This window comes from Colletotrichum lupini, chromosome 2, assembly GCF_023278565.1.
Source record: "Colletotrichum lupini chromosome 2, complete sequence".
NCBI classification, from domain to species: Eukaryota; Fungi; Ascomycota; class Sordariomycetes; order Glomerellales; family Glomerellaceae; genus Colletotrichum; species Colletotrichum lupini.
Window position 1 is genome coordinate 4,166,826 of NC_064675.1, and position 16,421 is coordinate 4,183,246.

The following is a 16,421-nucleotide window of genomic DNA, read 5'->3' on the forward strand; positions in this document are numbered from 1 at the left end:
AACATCTTCCACGTGAGTGTGTATCAACACTATTTCTCGTTCAATCTATTCCAGGCAGGCAAGTACATAGAAGATATCTGTACATAAGTACGCTTTAGAAGTGCATACTGGCGTTCACATATCTCTTGGTGTCAATTCCGTATCAGAGCCCTTTGATGGCACAGAGACCAGGCTGGAAAAAGCGCATCTTTGCGTCCCAATGCTATTACTTGAATGTGTTCCATATGGGCGTTGTCTACAACAGACACGCAGCTCATCAATACATACTATCAACACATCATATATACGACCATTTACTAGCCAAGCAAGCATTATTCCACACCAGGCACCCAAAATCAGATGTCACCAGCGCCGTGCAATGAGAGCCAAATTGATCGCAATATGCGGACGCCATTTGATGCCAGAAGCTATACCAAAACAGTGACTGACCACCCTTACTCTGCACCAATAAGACTCTTCGGTAAGAAGGCCCAGACTGTGCCCACAACCGAGAGAATCGTGGAGATGGTCATCAAGACGTAGCAAAGTAGTTTCTCCTGAGGGGAGATCTCTTTGCTAAAGAGCTTTACGTAGAACGCCAAAGGTAAACTAGGGGTATGGTCAGATTCGTCTTCTCAGTCGACATCAGAGACCGAATAAGGGCAAACTTACAGCACACAAATCGTGAAGCATAAGGCACTTCCCATGAAGGCCATGATGCTATCGAACGCCGGGAACAGTATGGAAATGACGAGGAAGACCAACACGGTGACGACACGGATGACAACCTTCATGATACCACGGAAGGTGGCAGAGCGCCCAACCATGGCCGAGCTGTCGGCAACGGCTTGCTGGTGGATACCGGTCAAAACTTCCAACGTGGCAACAATGGGTCGAGCGTTGAGCGGAATCTTGGTCAGGGGGATGATGGCGATGAAGATGCAGAGCAGGAAGTTAAGGGCACGGGGATAGCCGCTCGTCTGGAGGATGTTGGCCGTGATCTCGTCCATGACACCGTCGCCGTACATCAGCAGGCCGACAACGGCTGTGAAAGCGTCCAAGAGGTACTAGTCAACGGTCAGCAGTGAGCAGGGGGGGTCGGGAAACGTATGATGGCTACTGACGACAGACGTGAATACCGTCTTGACGGCCCTCGGGTACTTGTGAGGGTGGCGCATGTCTCTGTAAATCTTGATGAATCGTTAGTATGCCGCACTTGCTCACCTAGACAAACGAATACTCACATTGGGAAAGACACTGTGGCCACCCCATGGGCTCATCAACAGGCCAAAACTCAGGGGGAGTGTACCCCAGTTCGCAGGGAACAGGTAGGTCGTGGCCGGCTCGATGAGAGAGCCCGGAGTCGTGGGCTTGATTAGTCCATCAACCACCAAAATCAAGACGACTGGCCTCATGCATTAGCAATCAGAGCTTGGCGTGGAGAAAGAAAGGTAACTTACTGCTGAAACAACAGACAATGCCAATAACGCTGGTAAAACTAAGAAGGCGCAGCGGGAGGAAGTTGAGGGGGATCATGATAATCGAACACAAGAGTTTCCACATGTTGACGCTCAGGAAGCCCGGGAACAAGAGCGTCAAAGAATCGGCAAACAGGACGATCAAGGCGACGCAGGCAGCCAGCAGTTCGAGGGTGAAGAGAATACTGGTGGCGATACGCGCGTTACGACCGTAAGAGATGTAGGCCAGGTCGGAGAATGTAATCAAGCTGGCGTCGAGATCCATGCACTTTGCCAGAAGCTTGGCCGTGTATGCTGTCACAGCCGCAGAGCCTGCCAAGACAATCATGCCGCAAATCCAACCGGCGTACTTGATGCCCATAGGTAAACTCAACAGACCGACACCGATTAGGACGCTGCGCCGCAGGTTAGAATTGTCTTGCCTTTCACTGCGCGCCAAAACAGGGGCACCACTCACTTGATCGAGTTGAAGATGGTCTGAGGTAGCGTGGACTGTCCCTCCACAGTCAGGATAATCTTTCCGTCTTGTTCGACCTCCTTCACGAGAATGGGCATGTTCTCTCCATCAGGCACATTGCCCCCTGCCTCTTGCTGTTGGCGCCAGAGCTCACCGGCCTGGGCCATTGATGGCTCATCAACATCTGCAATCGTTCCATACGTCCTGTACGAGCTGAAACTTCCGACCAGCGGCGGGGTCGCCAGGTGAGGCGGGACCGCGAAGATGGACTGTGACGGTCGGCGGCCACTCCCAAAGCTGGAACCACGGAAGGCTCCAGACAGCTCCGCCTCGACTGCCTTGCGCTCGCGCTCGCGGAAATCGGTCTGCACAGCGCTGTCATCTGCGCCAGAAGCGGAAGAACCATTCTGATACGATGCGCTCGGTGCCGTCTCGGGGGTGGCCTCCAGGTGCTGCCTCAGCAGGGAGGTCCTCGGGTGGGAACCGGACTCGACATGGCTGCGAGAGTAGTCGAGGCCATCGGTGGACGACGAGGCAATTGGGACCTGGTCAGGGGCGAAAACAAAGGACGGCCGTTGGGGAATGACCTCGGCAAAGCCTGCGGCACGCGCCCAACTGCGGGTGAAGGAGCGGATACTGTTAACGCCGCCGATATCTGTGATGGCGGCAAGGTGCCGCGTTACTGAAGATCTGTAGGAGGGGTTGGTTAGCGGGGTGAACTGAGTGTGTCGTGCGCCGCGTTGCAGCAACAGAGACAACGGCAGCAAGCTGACGTCAATAATCTGCTACTCGGCTCGGGTCAGGAATAACAACCTTCTGCGACGAAGTCCGTGAGAACTGCTGCCGTAGTCACCGTCGTCATCTGCTCCCAGGAGCGACTGGTCCTCAGCTACGGCATTGGAGTCGATACTCACGGAGCGCTGGGGGGAGGCGCCCCGTTCGTATTCGTCCCAGGTGGACGGGTTTCTCGAGGGCATGGGGAAAAGCTCGTGGATTCCAGCAACAACAAAGGTTGATTAAAGTCGTTTCCACGGCGTTCTTTTTCCACAACGACGAATCGAATGAAAGACGGTCGCGACAGGAACAGAGGAAGAGAGAGAGAGAGAGAGAGAAAGAAGAGGAGGGAGAGGGAAGAAAGAAAAATCTGTAGTCGACTCTTTGGGCAGGGTAGACGGTCGCGACTGGGCTATTGTTCGCGCGGGCGTTTTGAGCCTTGGAGGTGGTATATAAACCTGGTCGGGACGGAGTAGTAGCACACGGCGTGAGCGCGGCACCTTACTGAGTACGTACGGGATTTAGTAGTGTAAGGTACCTTAGGTAGTAGCAGGTCGAAAAGACCGTGTATCGATAAAAGGCAAATGTGCCTTATTCCTCTTACGCACCCCAAGCCCAAAGCAAGCAAAGGCTGCAAAGCAAAACCAAGGCACCCCTACTAAGGCCGGCCCCAAGTGGAGTCGTTGCGGGAGATGAGATGGGTTGCTAGTGCAAGTGGGTTGTCGGAAGCGCAGGTTGGGTCTTGTCGCAAGTGTCTGCTGAGGTCCGACTGGGTTTTTTCTATCCTGTCTGGCTCCAGTCTCCACGTCCAAGTGGATAGGAGGGCGGAACGACAGAGATAACGGGCAGTGATTGTTACGTCGTGGCGTTAGGAAGAACTTTGAACTTGGGTTGTTCAAGACAAGAAGACCCAAGAGTCGAATGGATGGGTGTTGGCATACTCGGTACACTATTTGTGGCCGTATGTGTACTAGGTAGTTTGCCGTGGGTCACGAGTAAGTAAGAAGTTTGGCGGGAGGAAAGCTGGAGAAAAAATTGGAAGGAGGACGAAGGTAAAGTTGGCCTGTTAATGTTGGAAAGCCAAGGAAGGAACCCTCCTTCTCAACTTCTCAATCGAGTACTCAGTAAGGTAAGGTACAAGTTAAGGTACATGAGAGGGACCAACACGATCCTCAAGTCAGAAAAGGCCAATGCTTCTTTTGCCTCTTTCCACTCTCTCTTACCTTTCAAAAGGTTCTGATGAAGAGGTAAACCGTTAACGCCCCCAAGGTGTCCAGGTGCCTTATCCCAGGTAGGTCAGTAGCGGGTGTAGCCAGGACTTTGGCATCTTGGAATCGAACATACTGACACAGGTAACTTTCTAATTCTTAGGTAAGGTTGGGTCGGATGGTGTCCTGGGGGGCGGGCTGGCTATCGCCGGCCATATCTGCAGATATGTCATGACATGCATTAACGGAATCCGAGAAGGCAACCCGAGACTACGACGACGAATAGCAGTCGAGAGATGGCTCGGTGCGGGAGCGGAAAGAGAGGATCGAGAGGGGTTCCTCTGCCGAGAAGCGGAAGTGATTTGGAGGCATCAACTGGCAACTGCCTAATCACCAACAGGGAAACGCAGGGGAGATATGGGCGACAGAGGGGCTCACAGGAGAAAGTAAAGCAAAGTCAGCTGGACGTCACAACCTTTGATTCTCATGACGCCGTCTGCATCGTCAAAAGTTGGTCGGCTTATCGCGCCGGCGTCTCTGGTTGGACAATGGCAGAGAATGGAACGGCGCTCCTGCTGCACGTCGCCTGCAAGTGGCAGGGCCTGTTGCAGGGCCTTTGCAGCGGCCAGAACCTGCAAACTTTCAAACTTGAACCAACCCTGGCTCCGCACTCTCCACTACCACCTGGGTAGCACAACCCCTCGACCCTCCCGGCTTGCTGCGCCGGTCAGCCTGCTTCTCTTCTCTGCGCCTCTCTTTTAACCATACCGTCCCAAGGTATCACGGTACTGACTACCTAAGGTAAGGTACGAGGTAATAGGTGCCAGACGTCTGCAGTACGTAATGTCGTCCTGCAAGTCTTTCGACATCATCTGCCATTGTCTCTGCTTTTCTTTCTTTTTATTCCTTGCCTCCACATGTTTTGCCTACTTACGGGACGATTGTGGAGTCTCATCATCAAACGGCTGACGGACATTTTCTTAGCTAAGGAGATTGGACAATTCCTATTCCAACTATCACATCCATAATTATAAGGTGACTCTCACTCGATATTCAGCGGCCGCCGGACTGAAGACCTCGGATATTGATAGATTCTATCCGTCCCTTTAAGATAACCGCCCGAGTCCCCCGCCCAGATCTCTCCGCATCCTATCTCATCTTACCTTACCTTGTTACTCACCGCTATTTGCATACTCCCCCCCCCCCCCCCCAAAAAAAGGACCACATGACATGTCATCCAAATGCCTTCCTGAGACAGGTTGATGCATGGAGGTTCAGATGTAAATGATGCCATCACCACCCCGCCAAGTAGCTAGTCTAGTACGGTTCTATGTAGTCGACTTCGCAACCTAGACTTTTCCCAAAAGTCAAAAGCAAGAATCCTTGCAACTAATCATCTGCCGCCGAGCCTCTCAATCTTTTACACTACCGCAGTACCCCAGATGCTCGAGCCTCATGTCACATGCCTTCAGCTTTCCCCGTCATCCGAAAAAACCTCGCAACCTTCGAGTATCTCATGACCAGGCCTGTCCCAGAAAAGCAGCTCAACCACATAGATGGTGTTACACCCCCAGGGCCTCGGACGAATTTGCAATGCACAGACTCTGTTGCCTTTTCTTTGTTCCCTCTCGCTATTCCACGAGATCACCGTTGCTCGAGACCTTGCCCTACGTTACAGGATAGATGTCTCTAGGGATTAGTACACGCGATAGCGTACGTTGACTGACTCTCATCTGCGCCGGCCGCTGGTCCTGTCCCACGTAGCATGCGCCTCAAGCCTCCTCTGTCTAGACGTGTGCCCCTCTCTGAAGAGGACGAGGAAATGATACAAAGAAGGATAGAGAATGATATGGAGGGCAAATTTGAGGCCTCATGATGATCGGTACATACTGTCTCCTAGAAAGATATAATTAACCTTCGCCAGGTACGTTACTCGAGACTAACCACGCTCCGATCCGAACCAAATCGATCAACATCCGGTCCGTCGTTGCTTCTTTTTTTTTTTTTTTTTTTTTTTGGAAAGTGCACGGTCCCCCTATCATATTTCGTACACCACTTGCACTCTCACCTTACCAACCACAACCAAGAGTACCTGTAGTATCAGACTTTTAGATTCGCGAGCATCACATCTGACAGCAGCCTTCCACGCCTCACACTCTAGAAAGTCAATTCGCTTTAGCTACTCCATTTTGCTCAGAGGATCATAATTACTAGCGCGCCAAAAGAAAGAAAAACAAACGAAAAAAGCAAATCTCATGACATGAAGACAACCACAACCACAACCGCCGCAACAGCAGCGCAAACAACACCGAATGGAGAAACAACCCCAATCGCAACACTCGTCCCCGTCCTCGCCATCCTCGACAGCTTCAACCACCGCAACAAGAACCAGCACCGCGTAGCCCGCTGGTGGTCCGCCTTTGACCTCCTCCGCCGCGCCGTCCGCCGCCTGCACGACGCCCTCGAAGCCCAGGCCCGTCACCGGCGCGCCCTCAGCTTCAAGTCAAAGTCCTCTTCTTCGTCCTCCTCGAAGAAGTCTGCCGCAGCTGCTGGGGGTAAGCCCAACGGCAGCGCTGAACGTCGTCAGAATGCGCTAGACGAAGATGTCGCTGCTAGGGTGCGGATGCTGCTAGAATCCACCATCCCCTCGTCCTTCTCGTGAGTCCTTACCTTTCCTTCCATTGATATGTACCTATTACCGATATTGACCCGAGAACTACAGAGCCTTTACACAACTAGCAGCAGACAACCAACACGCCGCCCTAGGCCTGGTCCTCCTAGGTCTCCTAGCACGCATCAACTCAGCCGTCACACTCCTGGCTCCTACTCCTGCTCCTGCTCCTCGGGAAAAGGCCACACCAGCAGGCAATGTCACTACTACCTCTTTATCATCTTCAGCAACCAAAAGTGCTGCTGCAGTCGCCGTGGCAGATGAGAGGCATCACCAGCAGCAGCAACAACAATCCGATTCAAAGGGTCTCGGAGTGGCCATCTCTCGGGACCAACTCAAGCTTGCTGCGAAACCTTTAGATCACCACCCATCATCATCACGAAATATCGATGAAACATCACCCGCCATCCCTCAAAAGAAACGCAAGTTGGCGAATGTGCCTCCTCTTGAGACTAAATCTAGCAAGCCAGCAAAGGAGGAAAAGCCAGTAAAGAAGAAGAAAAAGGCAAAAAAGACGGATGACTTTTCCGATTTATTCAGTTCCCTCATGTAGAGACATTCACGTAACAAAGATTCCCCAACAACACCAAACGATACATAATATAGAGACAGGAGTCATGTAAAGCTTCAAATATTTCATTAGCGACGGCTATTTGCTACGAGATTCCGACGTGTCCCTGCCTGTACGCCCCATACCGGCCTGTGCGTCTCTCTCTGAGAATATTCCAAGACATAGACAGGGACAACCTGTTCCACCGCAAACGAAACCCTCCCTAGTAACAGAGCAACTCAACCTCTTCTCTTCGACACCCGCTGTTTGGTATACATCTCTGGCCACTAAACAAGCCTTCGCCAAGAAACATCAACTTTATCCCACGTACAGGTATCCGGTCCATGGCCGAGCGACATTTTTCTACTGGACGCTTCGGTAAGACCAGATACGCGCCCGCATATCACCAGAGCCGGTGGCGAAGTAGCCGCCCGTTGGGCTAGGAGCAACTGAAATGACCGAGTTCTTGTGGCCCTGAAGCATCAACTGCGTAGCGCCAGTGCGGGGGTCCCAGAACTGCACTCCACGGTCCTTGGAACCAGACATGACCCAAGCGGCATCGGGCGTAAGCGCGACAGAGAGAACGAAGTCCTGAGTACATTAGCGAATCTGTTTATGAATTTTGCAGGTGTATAAATCACTTACCCTGTGACCCTCGAAAGTCTTGACGCAACGGCCCCCCTTGGGTCCGGGATTGGGCAAGCCGCGAGGGGTGCTGAGCTCCCACATCTTGATCGTCTTATCCAAACTACCACTGACGAGGTCTCTGCCATTAGGAGAGAAGGCAACACTGTAGACGCTGTCCTTGTGGCCATCGGGACCTTCAAGACGCTCGAGCAGGTATCCCTGGTGGATGTCCCAAACGCGGACGCTCTTGTCGAGAGAACCAGCGGCGACATACTTGGTGTCGGGAGAAATGGCAACAGTTGTGACACCGTCCTCAATAGTCAAGGTCAGGGTGTTGGTGCCCTGCTCGATATCCCAGAGACGGACGGTTCTATCTCCACTGCCAGAGGCAATCGTGCGACCATCGCGGGCAAAGTCGAGAGAGTAGATGTCTTGCTCGTGGCCGGAGAAGGTGTTGCGAATCGTTCTGGACTGAATGTCCCAAACCTAAGAAAGAAGAGTCAGCTGAGCCCATGCCAAAATGCCTTTTCGGTCAAAACTTACTCTAATCAACTTGTCCTCAGCACCGGTAGCGAGGTACTTGCCATCGGGACTGAAGCAAACGCTGCGAATGTACAGATCACCAGTGATATCCACAGTGTCATCCTGAAGGACACAGAGCTTCTCGCCAGACTGAACATCGTAAATCTGAGCGGAGCGGTTGCAGCCGGTGGCTACGTACTTGCCGTCGTGGCTGAAGCGCACGCAGCAGACTACACTCTCGTGTGCGAGAGTGTGGACAAGATCGACATCCAACATGCGAGGCACGTGTTGGTTAAAGATGACGAACCAGTCGTGACCCGATTTCTTTGAGTGAGGCGGCAGGCGATCAGGGTCAAGATCGCCAAGGGCGTTTCCCACCGGCGGAGCGTGGGGGCCCCCCATCCGCGCGTGGTCGGGAGTAGGATGGCTGACTTGAGGCGACTGGGTGGCGCCCGGGAAAGGAATGGGAGTGTTGATCTGGGGTGTAGCCGGACCGACAGCTGCAGGTGGTCTTCCAATTCCACGTCTGCCCGGACCCGGCGATGCGGTGGTCTGGGGGGGCTGGGAGCCGAGCCCATTAGATACGGGCCCACCGGGACCCGGGGGGTATTGCTGGAAAGGCTGCTGCGACTGAGGCGGCGGCGGAGGCGGGACAGGCAGACCCGGAGGTCCCTGGGCCATCTGATGCTGCGGGCCCATTTGCTGGTCCTGAGGGGGAGGAGGGGGCGGAGGAGGGGCCAGCTGGCCCTGGCCACCACCGGTCATGATACCGTTGAAGAGACCGGTGCCGGGGGTGATGGAAGGGGGCTGTTGCGACGGGCCCGCGTGAGGAGGAGGACCGCCGATGCTTGGGGGCGCGTTTCCACGAGCTCCCTCAAGCTGGCGGCGGAGCATGGCAATTTCCTCTTCATACCTGTTCAAAAGCTCGCTGTTAGCTTCTTGTGAAGGGACTCGGCTCGCAATCATTGACATCGACATACTTTTGCTTGAGGTTCATCTGCGCTTGCTCCATGGCGTACACCTTTTCTCTAACAAGCTGCATCTCCTGAACTTGAGCCTGTACTGGAGATTTCGTTAGCGTGACTGACGATAGGTGTCAACCGCAACTGTCTTACTCTGGTGTTCATAGCCCTCCGTCTGGCGCATCTGGGTGTCGAACTCGGATCTGATTTGGTCGAGGAGCTCATTGAGCCGGGCCGAGTTATTGGGGGGCACCGCGCCCATGGCGCGATGCGGGTACATGGACATGGTTGCGGTTGGAGTCGACAAGAGTATTCAAGGTCGGAACCAAACAATTCGCGCCGGTGGGGTACGTGGTGTTGAGAGAGATGAAGTGACGGTGTTTATCAGGGGAAATATAACCGTGGGAAGCTGAAAATCGAGTGTCGATGATGGAAAAGATGCGTCGGGTTTGGTCTTGAGGTTGTCGTGGCTCGGAAAATTTAGCTGTTGCGGCTATGGGCCCCCCTTCAATCGGCTGGATGCACTGAGGCACAAGGCGCGATTTGCCTTAGGTAAGGTCTAGGGTGGTTGCGTTGACAGCGGCAGAGCCGTCCAGTCAGGAAAACGCAGATGGGTGCTGCGCGACGCGGATGGAATTCGGTTGGCGTAAGGAGATGATGAGATGGGAAGGCGTTGTGCTCGCGATTGATGATGTTATGTGCGCGGCGCGCGTGTCGAGTCTGTCACGGCGGAGATGGGGGAAAAGAGAGGAAGGGGAAGAAAAGTTCGGGTTAGGCAAGGCAGGTGGAAGGAGAGAAAGAGACCCGTCCAGAAGAGGCTGGCGAGTGGAACGAGAGGAGACGGCGCAAGGTGTAAGGTGCACAGGCGAAAAAAGAAGACGGATGGGAGCCGCCTGGGGATTTGATCCAAAGGTGGGTACCCCATCAGAGGTGAACTGCTCTGTGCCGCCCCCCCTGGATCCAGGTGCACGCCAAGCTAAGGTAGACGACCGGGAGGTAGCTGGGTCAGTTGCGATACATGCTCAAGATACAGCGGTACGGCACTAGGGGACCGCAAGCGAGCGTTGACGGGTATGGAGCAGGCATTACGGGCGACAGTCATGTAGCGTCAGGTATCGACCGGGACATCGCTACAGAGATGGAGTCCAGGTCTGTGCGTTTCTATGTTTTTTGTAGTGTATCTTTTTATTTTCTGGCGAGCTGGCTCCAAAGGTGGGTCCCTTTCCGTGTGGCGCCTGCTTCCAGCGGGTGTGGGTGGTTTCAATCTGCCCAGGCTTGGGACTTGGTACGTGGGTACCTAGGCGGCGGCGACTGAATCGGTTCAGTAGGGCAGGGGGACCTTAGTGTTGACGCTAGCTCTCGGAGCGGGGGCGTGTTACTAGTGGGGCGATGGGGTATAGGTGCAGCCCGCACTCCGTACCTCGTGCGTACCTACCTCAGTCTCGCAAACCTTCAGGTCCCGTTCTCACCAGCCTCGATGTTGCTCCCGCCTTTTTGACTGGTTACCTGCATCGCCCAACCTGGTAGGTAAGCAACAACTTGATATAAATCCCCGAGTTGGTTCATTTCACAATCTTGGTGTGGCATTTCCTGCCTCTGTTTCCATTGGCTTGCAGATGCTTACACTGATGTTATATCCGTGGAAGACCTGCTACTCAGTAAGGTACATTCGGTCAATTTCGCGCTTTGTGAATTTCTTGCTTATCTACCTGGCGTACCATGCGATTGCCTACGTTACCGATGAAGCCTGATTTCTACTACAGCTAAGAGTCCACAGCATCGCCAGAGTCAACTGCGGTGGTCTGACAAGAAGTCGAGCCCCGTGTGATTGAGCGGGACGAACGATATCATCATGGTAGTCCTGGACGTGAATATATCGTAATGTTTACTAAACACCACAGTCGACAGGCTTGATATATCTAGCTGGTTGATTCCAGAATCCGAAGCGTCGCTTTCTAGCATGGGCATCGGAACTTTACTCTGTTCCACAAGTGAAGAAGCATTTTGGATCGTGACAGGAGTACGAAGCAGATTCTGTCCGGCAAAGAGAACCCGCTCGACCGTTTTCCCAAACATCGGCAGAGCTCCGTGCAAGCTCGCGGCCCCAAAACCTTCGGACTACAAGTGCTGTTTATTCGCACGTACGCCGCTGCGGACGGATGTCACAACCCTGGCGGCAACCAACAAAAAACACGTCCATTCATAGCCACGTACTACAGCGAGTGTATTTGTTACCGGCACGCTCTTGAATTGATGTGACATCGAGATAAGAGATGTTGTGCGGAAATGGGGGTTCGCCTGCATGTATCTATTATGGGCGATAGCCGCCAGAAGGAAGGCCAACTCTAGGAGGATCATCAGAAGTAACAGGGTGGATTTGGGGGGGGGGGGTAAAAGTGCGGGCAGGCAAGCAGGTGGCTAAGGTGTGACGGTAGGGTTGGGTATTGCAGAAGAAGGCAGTTTGGGGAGTTATCGTGAGATGCAGCGCTGCCGCATGGAGATGCGCAACACGGAGATGCGGCCGACGAGGTGGCACACACAACTGGCATGGCAGTGAGGCACCCACCAAAGCACCAGAGCACAAGCATCCAAGCACCCACTGGGCCAGGGCAAGCCGCACGGGGGGAGGGGTGGAAGATGTGTGGATAACGCATGCGTGGTACAGGGTTTGAGGGGGTGAAGCTGTGAACTGTGGATGGGTGGGCCATGGGTTGTGGTTGCGGGTGCGGGTGCAGATGCAGAATGTTCCATTGGAAGACGTGACGGGTTTCTTAGCTTTGAGGGCGGCTGCTGAGGAGCGAGGCACGGCAAGGGTTTAGCGAAAGGGGTGTGTGCGTGAGAGGAAAATAACTAGGAAACAGAGAGAGAGAGAGAGAGAAACAGGAGAGACAGAGGAGGGAACCTGAGTGAAAGGGGGGTCGAGGCACGAAATGGAAGTATCCGTGCCGTACTTACTTGCGTACAGTATAGCACGGAGTAGTATACAGGACGAGAGGCGTGTGGGTGTGATGACTGTGAGTGAGAGGGTTGTGTCCGTGGTGGATCGTCTGGTCTGGTATCCGCAGAGCAAAGATGGAAACGAGGGAGAGTTTGACGACGTCTGAGAACCGGGAGAACCTGCGTCAACCTTGCTAACTTATTAACGGCCTAGCGCCTGCGCGTGTGCTTGAAGCCTCCCTGTTCTCTCCTACATACCTTCCTAACTTCCTTGAGGTGGGTTATATGTACAGTAATGTAGATGGTAACGCAGTTTTCGTATATACGAGTGGTAAAAGGTGGTAAACCCGCACCAGAATACAGATAGGTTCCTGTCAGAGTAAACATTAATTGCCGCTTCGGGATATGACAATTCTTGGGTGGGCCAAGGTGAGAAGACGACATCTCACCTAGGTGATCTCAGCTCGTAGCCACACCGTATGGGTATTTGTAGCCGCTCATCGAAGATACCTTGACCAACATAAACCGCCCGGAAAGGACACTTTCCTCTCATCTCATAGTTGGGGCGCGGCGCGGAAATAATGAGTGATGAAGCCCCCCGCAGGCAATAAGGTTGGGAGGGCGACCAAGCATGTTGCGTTCTTCGTCCATCCACCCGCCGTGTCACACACACCAAGAATCATGGCCCTTGGCCTGTGCTGTGGCCCATCCTATCGTGCCATCCTACTCTTTACCATCCATGGAAGCTGCCGAAACGTTCCATACCCGTCGGGCTCGCTAGCCTTTAGATGTTGTCAGGTTCTAACTTCTCCTGACATGTACATACGAGAGGAAGAGGATGCCGAAGATGAGAAAAGGCAAAGACTTATTCCATCGGTATAGACCCACGTACAATTGGCAGGACCTTCAGCGACCCCCCCCCCCCCCCCCACCCGCCCCCCCACCCCCCCCCCCCCCCCCCCCCACCCCCCACCCCCCCACATACCCCGCATCCCTGACCGCACCGCCACACCCACCGGCGCGCTCACCCACACACAACGTCGTCCACAGGATCCCGCGCGCTACTCCCACCACTCCAACCCCCCCCCCCCCCCCGCGTCTCGGCATCGCCAACACAATGTCATGGAGGCATTCCCGTTGTCGCATGCATGCGCCATGCAATGCCATTATTAGCGCGATTACGGTGGTACCAGGCATTCATGAGCGCACACTACTGTGCAGTCCACACACAAAAACTCTGGGGGACTTTGTTGGAGCTGTGGTGGTAGCACAGGTCTTGCCCCATTTCACACCCTCTCTTGACGATGATTTCTTTTTTCGCTTCGATTTCATTCCTTCTTCCTCTCTTGTACATATTCTGCTTATTGCTAGTACGCGCGCAAAACCACCCTATTGACAGGAATATGACCAGATTGATCAAAGTGCAACACACTATCCGTAGACATTGTCAGCGACCATATCAGGCCACACCACAAAGCTGCGGAAGCTGACAACAGCGGCTTGTGTCTGCAGATGAAGACGCCTCTTATTATGTCGCCGTGTCTGAAAGTTATGAACAGACAGAAAACACACGGTGGATCTCGATGAGCTGGAGGGAGGGGGATTTGTTTTCGAGCAACTCAATACTGTGTCTTCTTGACTACCATATCAATCGGCAGACCAAGCGAAGCAGGCACAACAGGCTGCCTTAAGTTCCTGGCTACTTTGCCATGGTTGGAACCAGTCACCCTATTTCGTTAATCTGCATCAATCTTTTAAATCCCCGGTTGACATGCCACGACTACAATGTGTTCCAGACAGGTCCATTAGCTGTCGGCTGGTGTGCACCCTCTTTCGGATTGAAGATCCAGACCGCTCAGGAGAGTGGCTGAGGCAAGAGGGTCAACAAGGAGGGGTGCGAAGCGCGGTTGGCGATGGCCGCATAATGAGGTGCCCCCCAACATCAGCTGGCGGTCCCGGGACAAACAAGGCGGCGGTTCTGGGTGCCTTAGCGTTGGGGTTTGAATATCGGAAGGGTAAGGTGAGTTCGGGTAGAATTAGAAAGCCCAAGCCGATTGAGCGGAGAAGGTACCTGGCTGAGGTAAGCAGCCCTGATGGGTCCGTGGTGAGACTCGGTCAAGACGGTTCACCGAGCGATGAACCTTCCAGACGGGCCTGTAGTACCGCTGGCAGTCCTGAATCTTCTCCTGTTGGCGTATTTCCACTTACCACAGCATAAGCGGCCTAACAATTATACGCCAGGCATTCCGTTCGCTCATCAGGATATAGAGATCGACGAAATGTTAATTCTTCCCTCGACGCTTCACTGTATCAAGGCTGAGAGGAAAGCACTGCTGATATACTTCCAGTTGGAGGCTCATCGAGCTGACTCTCGACAGGATAGACATGGAGTACGACCCCAGTCACTCCGCCGAAGCGCCGGTGCTCAATGGCCCACCTTCGACAGACACGCTTCGGTTTACCGTTCAACCGTCATTTTGCAGACGTTCGAGACACTCTTCGTGACCGTAGTGTACCATTCGCACGCAGCAAGGGTGCGATGATCGGGACCCGCGTAAGAGTGACCTTACAACAAGCTGTTCCCCGTGCCAACATCCAATGTCTACTAGACCAGCTTTGAGAGCTTATCGCATCATCGAAAACTCTTCTGTACTGCAACACACTCAAAAGAAACCTTCGCAGTCTTGCGCTCTGTTCGGATCCCGAGAAAGCGGCACCAACGATCTGCTCCGAGCGCGTCGTCAATTCCTTTATCAACACTGGCATCGCTTTCATCACGCCTGCCAGCGCTTTCGCAATTGTCAGGCATGCCCGCTTGATCCAGCCTAGAATATGATTGATGGATCTACATATTTCGGGAGACCCTGCTGCCGATGACACAAAATTACACCAGGCTAGCTGGGCCCCGAAATCACTAATTGGCAATGTCGATGATGCAGAATTACCCTACAACGGCATTCAGATTGATAGGCTGGGTTTCGCCACTACTACCTCACATGCACCAAGGAATGGACCCTCAGTAGCTTCTAGGTATGCTGCACTGGTTGGCTGTCTTTGCATGTGAAACAAACAGATGGCACACGCATACTCGGTAGATTTGGCACTAACCAACCTGCCAAAGCATCCAGATCTTGAGGCGCAAGTATCATCAAATCAGACCACCGCCCCAACCACAGCGGCGGGACATTAGTAGATGACTTGACAGGAAACCGAATACGAGTCGGCTGCTTCTGATTCGCCAATGGATTGTTGCGCCAGTGGGCTCCCTGGCCTTTCCACCTAATTTGAGCCAAAAGTCCAACGTCAAAAACTGGTCAACGCGGGTCCTGGAAAAGCCCATCCCGCTGGATCATGCGATTTTCCAAGTGACGAACTGCCCACTGGGACATTACCTCGGACGAGTCTTCATGGGCACAATGGGCTTGCGTACACCGACTCTTCCGAGTTTCGCAGTTGCCCACCCTTGACTGGAGATGAGTTAGATACAGTTAAAAGAAGGGCTCATCCCGCCCAGGGATATCTGCTACCCCTTCGTCGAGAGCTCGTTCGGCCTTGAGTTACAGCAACCCTTGCCATCTTGACGCCGTTTTTGTGTTCGATTGTCATCTCAGCTGGGCCTTACCCCCAAACCCTAAGATCGGGTACGTGCCAGTGTTGAGGGACCTCGATAGAAGCGTTGACAACCTTGACAGCTTAAACCTTAGTGTTCTGGTCCCCTTTTTCTCTGAGCTTCGCCGTTCGACCAACATCCGCCATCTTCAGAGTATAAGCCGTTGGCTGTCGATGTTGGCTCAGTCTCTCGGTGCCGGCACTTTGTCATTCGACCGCCGGCCTTGCAAACGTCGGAGAAGCCCAGGTTGCAGTCTGCTACAAACTTCACAGCAATATCCTTGCCCAAGTCTTCTAGTGGAAGCTCTTACCGAACTGAAAGCAGTCGCTGCCGATCCCGCCCCTGGCTGTGTCCCCGTCGCTCGGAAGCCAGGCCCATTAAACCGGAGGTAAGGCGCATCTGCCCACCTTCTTATGGCCCCAGGATTTCTATTAAACATTCGATGATCTCAGACCCCACCGAGTTATCCCGGCCGCGACCCTCGGCAACTTTACGACCTCGATTCGTCTAGGACTTATAACCTGGATTCGTGCTGGTCCGTTGCGCATACGTGACTACCGGTCCTTCTCTCCTCAACTGCGATCGTTACTTTAGATATTGCCGCAGTAACCCTAGTGGCCATCCACCGATTGCTCTTCGATTCGAC

General features: G+C 53.6%; 5 protein-coding genes across 5 annotated transcripts; 3 read left to right on the plus strand and 2 right to left on the minus strand.

Annotated features, from left to right (window-relative positions):
- Positions 1-434: 434 nt before the first annotated feature.
- Positions 435-2,891, minus strand: CLUP02_03566 (transmembrane amino acid transporter; the record flags this gene model as incomplete). Its single annotated transcript, XM_049282586.1, has 7 exons — positions 435-588; positions 652-1,046; positions 1,104-1,169; positions 1,224-1,384; positions 1,440-1,852; positions 1,915-2,604; positions 2,728-2,891. The coding sequence occupies 7 exons, from the start codon at positions 2,889-2,891 to the stop codon at positions 435-437; spliced, it is 2,043 nt and encodes a 680-aa protein (XP_049139729.1).
- Positions 2,892-5,358: 2,467 nt separating this feature from the next.
- On the plus strand, positions 5,359-5,772 carry CLUP02_03567 (uncharacterized protein; the record flags this gene model as incomplete). The annotated part of the gene is made up of 2 exons (XM_049282587.1): positions 5,359-5,516; positions 5,661-5,772. 2 exons carry the CDS (start codon positions 5,359-5,361, stop codon positions 5,770-5,772), a joined length of 270 nt encoding a protein of 89 aa, XP_049139730.1.
- A 384-nt stretch (positions 5,773-6,156) lies between these two features.
- On the plus strand, positions 6,157-7,120 carry CLUP02_03568 (uncharacterized protein; the record flags this gene model as incomplete). The annotated part of the gene is made up of 2 exons (XM_049282588.1): positions 6,157-6,554; positions 6,619-7,120. The coding sequence occupies 2 exons, from the start codon at positions 6,157-6,159 to the stop codon at positions 7,118-7,120; spliced, it is 900 nt and encodes a 299-aa protein (XP_049139731.1).
- A 360-nt stretch (positions 7,121-7,480) lies between these two features.
- On the minus strand, positions 7,481-9,514 carry CLUP02_03569 (WD domain-containing protein; the record flags this gene model as incomplete). Its single annotated transcript, XM_049282589.1, has 5 exons — positions 7,481-7,708; positions 7,763-8,230; positions 8,288-9,179; positions 9,247-9,328; positions 9,382-9,514. 5 exons carry the CDS (start codon positions 9,512-9,514, stop codon positions 7,481-7,483), a joined length of 1,803 nt encoding a protein of 600 aa, XP_049139732.1.
- Positions 9,515-13,282: 3,768 nt separating this feature from the next.
- CLUP02_03570 (uncharacterized protein) lies at positions 13,283-16,369 on the plus strand (the record flags this gene model as incomplete). Its single annotated transcript, XM_049282590.1, has 12 exons — positions 13,283-13,535; positions 13,607-13,669; positions 13,754-13,877; positions 13,975-14,185; positions 14,286-14,621; positions 14,677-14,750; positions 14,836-14,965; positions 15,059-15,225; positions 15,287-15,354; positions 15,424-15,591; positions 15,680-16,163; positions 16,228-16,369. 12 exons carry the CDS (start codon positions 13,283-13,285, stop codon positions 16,367-16,369), a joined length of 2,220 nt encoding a protein of 739 aa, XP_049139733.1.
- Between the last annotated feature and the right edge of the window lie 52 nt (positions 16,370-16,421).